This window comes from Olea europaea, unplaced genomic scaffold, assembly GCF_002742605.1.
Source record: "Olea europaea var. sylvestris unplaced genomic scaffold, O_europaea_v1 scaffold1588, whole genome shotgun sequence".
Lineage (NCBI taxonomy): Eukaryota > Viridiplantae > Streptophyta > Magnoliopsida > Lamiales > Oleaceae > Olea > Olea europaea.
The window spans coordinates 1-7,971 of NW_019233501.1; the positions used below are offsets into that span (position 1 = coordinate 1).

The following is a 7,971-nucleotide window of genomic DNA, read 5'->3' on the forward strand; positions in this document are numbered from 1 at the left end:
TTGAAGAGAATTATTTATTTTGGAAAAATTGTTTAAGATTACATATAAAATGAGAAGCTGAGAAAAAGAAAATAAGAAAAAAAATAGCAAAAGTTTTTTAGGATTACATGTAAAATAAGAAGCTGAGAAAAACAGGAAAAAAGATTGGATCATGATATATAATTTTATTTTTTGCTAGAGATAAAATTTATGTTTGTTGCATCAGTATATGTAAGATTGACTATGTATTTGTAGAAAGAGAAAAATAAATTAAACAATTGAAAATGTCTTTAGTAAGACCGAGAGTGGAGAAACATGTTTGTGATTTTGTCATTTAGGCTATAATAAGTGAAAAAAATCAGTAGAATAAAACTATTTTCCTTCAATTGAAAATTGTAAATAGTATATTTGCTTCTTTAAATTAATAATTTTGGTAGCAAACTGTTAAATACGGAAGACCGTTTATTCTTTTCTATACCATAGAAGATAAAAAATGAATGAAAGGCAGCACGTGAAAGAAACATGAAGGCTATTTGAAGTTGATTTTTTCCCTTGGTTAGATAAATATAAGAATCCGTGATATCAGATTAGCATTAATATAAAGCTCAGTAATGAAATATTTCTTCAAAATATTTTTTGTAAAGTAGCAACATAAATATGTTGGATATACTTCTTACGTACTACTCATAGAAATAGTATGTTTAAAAATAAATCCATGGTTATTGAAATCTACAAATAGGATGTGTTCAAAATGGTTTATTTATATGTTTAAAAATGATAAATTGTAAATATATTTTTAATAAATTATAGAAATTCATATGTTGTATTTTTTAGATTTTTACTAAATAAGATTATTAAACATTAGAATATAAAGTATAATGGTAGCTCTTAAATTTTTTACTAGTTTAGTTTAAATGTTTATGTTCTGTATTTTTATTAAAGTGTAATGTATCCTATGTTAATTTATGTTTTTATATATTGTAAGTAGGTTAATATGGTTTAAACATTTTTATGCAGATAATTTTGTTTTACTTTAAAATATACTAATAGTCTTCTTTAATTTTTTCAGTTCCTATTTGTTAGTTTGGGCTTCAACTATTCCATAAATTATCTTATTATTATTATGGATGCTTCAAACACATGTGATGGAATAATTGGTTGTATGAAGTTCGAAACAATGCCTCATCACGAACAAGAAAACTAAAAGCAAAAGGATAGACGAAATCAACATAGAAGTGGTTGCAACGATCGTCGTAAGAGGATAACTTATCCTATGTCATCTAAGAATAATAATTTTAATATTGTAGAAATGCAACAATGTATAATGGACGATGATTTCAATACTTCTACTTCAAATGAAAAGATACCTAATATTTCCAATCATACATTACAAAGTCGATTTAATGAATTAAATATACCAACAACCGCATATGTATTATCGATAAGCAATAATTGTAAACATTGTGGTGCAAAAAAGATTTCATAGAGAAAGTAAAGATTTTTGTTGTTTTGATGGAAAAGTTCATATCTCTATGCCTAATTTACTGAATGAACTATACAATTTATTCACTTCTAAAAACCTAAATGCATGGAATTTAAGAAAATTGTACGGGGATATAATAACCATTTTACTTTTACTTCATTTAGTGTAAAATATGACAAAGAACTCTTTAAAGTATACAGAGGTATTTACACATTTAGAGTTCAAGGACAAGTATATCATTATGTAAATGAACTTATTCCACAGAATAGTATACCTTCTTATATGCAGTTATATTTTTATGATACAGATAAAGAACTTGAAAATCGTAGGAAAATTTTAGTGAATTTTGTCCAAATCTTGAAGGTTAATCCATATAGTACATTTTTCCGATCGTTAAGTAACATGACTAATTTGCAAGATTATCATATACACATAAGATGCGATTCATGACTTGATCAAAGACTTTTCAATACTCCTACAACATCTAAGGTAGCTACTATAAGGGTAGAAAACGATAAGAATGCTAATCATCGTTTTCGTGATATTATTATATATGGTAATTCTAGTGATTCACATAAAGTTCATTATTATTACGGTTGTTATGATCCTTTACAGTATATATTACTTTTTCCATATGGAGAATCTGGTTGGCATGAAGGTATTGAAAGGTGTAGAAAAAGGTCTTTTCAGCCTGAACATTTGTCTGAATTTGTTGCGTTCTCTATTACGATTACCTCTGCAGCTGAAATTATTGAAAAAGAAAATGAAGGTTTGAAAATATATATATTTTTTGTTTATTTATCTAAGTTTTTTAGCGTCAATATTGTAAATGATTGATAATTTGTTTTGCAGTGCTTAATGGAATGAAGAAATAATTTCAGGTTTCTTGCCGTGGATATTATTCATATAAATTGCAAATTAAGTATTATAGTAAGTCTGTTTTACTTCACAGCGGTAGATTGTTTTAGCAATATATTGTAGATATATATATTAAGATTGAAACTGCATGGTTAGATTATTTTCGTAATAATCAAAAATAAATACGAGCTGAACTTTACCAAGATATTGTAGATAGCATTCAAAATGGAGAAACAAAAGGATATAAAATTGGAAGAAAATTTGTTCTACCTCAGTCTTTTACATGTGGGTCTAAAGATATGTTAAGAAGATATATGAATGCAATGGCTATTGTACAGCGTTATGGAAAATCAGATATCTTTTTTACTGTAACATGTAATCCAAATTGGCCAGAGATTAGGCAGGAACTAATACATAATGATGAGGTTCAAAATCGACCAAATTTAATTGCACGTATATTCAAAGCAAAATTAGAGGAGTTGAAAAATAATTTATGCAAAGAAAATATTTTAGGTCCTGTTGTAACACATATATATGTTATTGAATTTCAAAAAAGAGGACTTCCTCATGCACATCTATTGTTGATTTTCAGTTATGGCCATAAAATATGTTTCGCTGTAGATGTTGATAGGATAGTTTCCTATGAAATTCCTGATGAAAAGAAAACATAATATATATGGCCCTTATGGAGACTTGAATCCGAAAAATGCATGTATGAAAGCGAACAAAGGTTGTAAAAATAAATACCCCAGGGACTATTGTAATACTACTATATTTGGTGATAATTCATATCCTTTATATAGACGTCGTGATAATGGTATTTCTATTAAAGTTAGAGGCCAAATATTAGATAATCGATGAGTTGTACCATATAATCATTATTTAGGCGCAAAATATGACTGTCATATTAATGTTAAAGTATGCTCTTCTATTAAAGCTGTAAAATATTTGTATAAAGGACATGATCGTATTCATTTTTCAATTGCTACAAATGAAATGGGAAAATAAATTGACGAAATTTCATCTTATCAATCTGCTAGATGGATTTCTCCACCTGAACTTATGTGGAGAATTTTTTTCATTTAATTTGGCTGAAATTTATCCAACTGTATATTCTTTACAACTTCATATTGAAAATAATCAACAAGTAAGATATGACGATAATGATGATTTATCTACTGTTATTGAAAATGAAAATACAAAAAAACAATGTTAACAGAACTTTTTGAAGTAAATAAAACGAATGAATTTGCTTGAACATTGTTATATCGAAATTTTCCGACACATTTTGTTTGGAACTCAAACTAGAAGATTTGGACTCGTAGAAAAAAAAATATTGTTATAGGATGAATTGTTACAGCGATTTCATCTGAAGGTGAACGATATTTCTTACATGTTATTCTGAATCATATTCGAGGTCGAACATCATTTATTGATTTACAAACTTTAAACGGAGTAACTGTTAGTACATATAGAGAAGCAGCAAGGTTATATGGTTTGTTAAGTGGAGATAATCATTGTGAAGAATGTCTATCTGAAGTTTTTGTTTACGAAATGCCTATTTCTCTACAGCATCTTTTTGCTACACTTCTTATACTTTGCAGCCCTGATAATCCAAAATTACTGTGCGATAAATTCAAAATTTATATGATTGATGATTATGCACATGAAAATATACCTTTAGAAGTTGCTGAACTACGAGCTTTAGAAGATATAAGTTCTATTTTACAATCATCTGATAAAAACATAGATGAGTATGAAATAGTGTAGACTAATGTAAATATAGATGAAAATGAAAAGTTGAGAAGAATGATTGCAGAAGAAATAACAAATTTGGATATAGAAGGAGGTTATGCTTATGCAATAAGTTTAAATAATGAACAACAATTTGCGTATGATACAATTATGGAAAAAGTGGATTCAGAATTGAGTGGGATCTATTTTATTGATGGTCCAGGAGGAATGGGCAAAAATTTTTTGTATGATGCTCTATTAGCTGGTATGAGGTCTCAAAATTTAGTTGCTTTAGCCACAGCGTCTTCTAGAGTATCTGTATCTCTTTTACCTGAAAGTCGAGCAGTTCATTCAAGATTTAAAATTCCTTTAGAGACAGATGGTGAAGTTAGTTGTTCTGTTAGTAAGCAATCAGCTTTAGAAATTTTGTTAAAGATGTCGAAGTTAATACTTTGGGATGAAGCGCTTATGGTAAATCCTTACACCATTGAAGCAGTTGATAAAATGCTCAAATATATTATTGATTGTAGTTTACCCTTTGGTGGAAAAGTAGTTGTTCTAGGAGGCGATTTTCGCCAAGTTTTACCAGTGATATCGAGGGGGGAAAAAGAAGACATAATAAGAGCTAGCTTAGTGTTTTCTGATTTATGGCCTTTATATTCACATTTACCATTGGTTAAAAATATGAGAGCAAAATTTGATCCTACATTTTGTAACTTTTTGCTTAGAATTGGAAATGGAATAGAAAACAAAGACAATTGTAATTGCATTCAACTTCCAAATAATATAATTATACCATTTGAGGATGAAATTACATCTCTAAAAATTTTAATAAATTTTATTTTTCCGAATATAGAAATATAAAAGGATAATTTAGATACGATGGGAAACCGAGTTATTCTTACTCCAAAAAATGAATGTGTTGATCTTATTAACAAAATTTTACTTAATCAGATTTTCGGTGAAATTTACACATATTATAACTTTGATGAAGCAATTGATAAATCAGAACAAAGCTTACAAGAAGATTTCTTGAATACTTTGACTTTGAATGGGATTCCACCATATTAATTGAACCTTAAAATAAATTGTCCTGTAATGTTATTGCGAAATATCAATTCTTCAGAAGGATTATGCAATGGAACACACCTTACTCGTAAAAAAATTAATAAGAATGTAATTCTTGCTGAAATTACAACTGGTGAATATTCTGGAAATCATGTTTTCTTGCCAAGAATTTCTTTCATACCTCTAAAAAGTGATCAAACTTCAATTCAATTTAAAGAACTCAATTTTCGATTAGACCATGCTTTGCAATAACTATAAATAAAGCACAAAGTCAAACACTTGATTTCGTTGATCTATATCTTCTTGAACCAGTTTTTTGTTATGGTCAGTTTTATGTAGCATTGTCAAGAGCAAAACAAGCAAATCTTTAAAAGTTTTACTGAAACTCTCAAACATTGAAATTCACACAATACATGCACTAAGAACGTTGTGGATACATGTGTAGAACTTTAACTTATTTGTAAGTATTATTCACATATCTTAGTCACTTATTATTATAAATAAGTTAATCATTTTTTTATTCTATAGTTACTGTTAAATTTTTTCTTTAACTAATTAAGCTTTGAAACATTTCAGGCTTTATGATGTTTGTTTACATTTGTTTGTTACACTTACTTTAATTTGGCAACATGACATCTTAAAGTCATCATTGTGGGCAACCATAATTGGGACAGTATTGTTGCTGAATTCATTGCCTCTAATATCTAAAAGGTAAGCTCTATTTGTAGTTTGTATTTTTTTTTTTTTTTTTTTTTTTTTTTTGTTATTAGATTCATATAATTTGGAACTTTGGGGGCAAATATTACCATTAATGTTATTCATGATTTGTATTCTTTATTATATGTTTATAGAAACATATTTGTTCATTGAGAATACATTTTATAAATATTTATGTAACAAATCAATTATTATTTTTTCTACATTTTAGTTGAAAAATTTAATAATATGACTGTCAAACATAGAAAACATAAAAAAATTGTAGAAAAATGCATTTATCTGTTCAACACTTAATATTTCATGGTTTCAACTACAAGTGAAGATATGTATTTTACTTAACTTTCAACAACTTATAAGCTATTTATGATATCTCTCCTTACTCTGAATAAATAAAAATAGTTCCAAAATGTGAAAAAAGTTAACCTTTGTGGAACGTTGAAGATTGTTGTGGCTATTGCAGTAGGTTTGCATTAAATTATTTTGTCGTATTATAAGTTTGCATTTTTTATTTTTATCTTTTTGAAATTGTAATGTATTGCATAATGGCTTATTTTTTGATTTATGAAACAACATTTGTAAATGCGTTGAAGACAAGGAATAACACTAAGACAAAGGCAATTGAAGTTTCAAGTTAAAATTAACTGAATAATGTTAACACTTGGGACGAGTTTATTGCTCGTTATGCAAAATTTACAAATCTGCAGTAATGCGAATTGGTATACAGAAAATGAAGGCCTTTTGAAAGCATTTTTTCCCTTGTGTAAAAAAATATTACTTACTTTAAAATTGTAGTATTCATGCATTATGATATCTTTGATATGAATAATTGGATAGCTGTAGATAGTCCTAGAAAAATCAAATGATTTGTGAAACATTTGTAATTTAATTATCGACAGTGATACTATCTTATCTATTATCGTAAGCTACTTTTTAGTTTTATTTTCAAATTTTTCCTTTTAATTGTTGCATGCATTGTTTTCTTTATCATTTTTTTTTTTTTTTTTTTTTTTTTTTTTTTTGCTATTTTTCTTTGGAAACTATATAGTTTTGTTTATGTATTGCAAACATTTTTATTCTATGTCTTATTCAAAATTAGACAACAAGGAACTATTAGCACTGACTATTGTATTGTATATAAGAACTTTTTATTTCATCTTTAACATCATTTTATAACAAAAAAAAAAACACTTAACTATGGGATTCGAATATATTATTTTTTAAATTTGTTTTATAAAATTTTGAATAAATTTGCTTTCAGAGAAAAAATATGCAAAAAGAGTCAAACTAAAATTGGAAATGAAAATAGAAGTTAGAAATTTTCCACGAAAGGAATTATAATAATATTACTGGGTATTGCATTGTTTTCATTTTATTTGTGTTCAAGGACTGTGAAAATAATATTTTTTTTGTCCCTTTCATATTTGTATTGGTATTTTTAATTTGTTTTAGTCTTTAGTTTGGTTTAGTTCAACAAGCTATTTATACAATTATAAAAGAGAATGTTTTCCCGTCTCAACATACTATAGTTCAATGATTTTTCGTTTTTGCATCTCTTCCCTAAATCATATGTTAGAATTTCATTCATTGTTACAGAAGCTAAGAATTTAATAAAGTTTTTGTATTTGTGAAAAACATGTAGTTGGGAATGTTTCTTTAATTTGTTCATGAAGTGTTGTACTAGCTTCATTTTCTTTATAAATAAGTTATATTAATATATTTTTAGCCGAATAAAATGTTGAAATATCTTTACAGATCCTTCGAGTAATAATTTCTACAAAAGAGCTTGAGCAGTTAGTGATTATGTATATCTTTCTACATTATAACGTTATTTCCATCAAAGATTTTCCATCAAGAATGGCAGATCATATAAACAGTCATCATGCTTTTCTATTGGCGAGGATTTGATCAATAATGGTAAGTTTACTTCAAATATTTAAAAGAATATATTGCTGGATGTTTTAAATGACAATTTTAACTGCTAGATTTGTTTGACTTTCTTTATAACATATTGATTAAAGACCTTTTTTATACTTTGTAAACTTTCCTGAGCATATTTGAAGTCTATGACTATATTTTTTATATTTATTTTTCTAAAGTGGAAATGCTTATATTATAATGTTGACTTAAAATTA

General features: G+C 26.9%; 1 protein-coding gene across 1 annotated transcript; it reads left to right on the forward strand.

The window, feature by feature from the left end:
* Positions 1-4,129: 4,129 nt before the first annotated feature.
* LOC111376961 (ATP-dependent DNA helicase pif1-like) lies at positions 4,130-5,125 on the forward strand. Its single transcript, XM_022999973.1, has 2 exons — positions 4,130-4,729; positions 5,009-5,125. The coding sequence occupies exons 1-2, from the start codon at positions 4,130-4,132 to the stop codon at positions 5,123-5,125; spliced, it is 717 nt and encodes a 238-aa protein (XP_022855741.1).
* Positions 5,126-7,971: the final 2,846 nt, after the last annotated feature.

Excerpts from the sequence above, each read along its gene's own strand:
- LOC111376961 (XM_022999973.1), top strand. The coding sequence starts at position 4,130 with ATGATTGCAGAAGAAATAACAAATTTGGATATAGAAGGAGGTTATGCT. Across the intron at positions 4,730-5,008 it reads TATATTCACATTTACCATTG|ATTTTCGGTGAAATTTACAC; the intron begins GTTAAAAATATG and ends TTACTTAATCAG.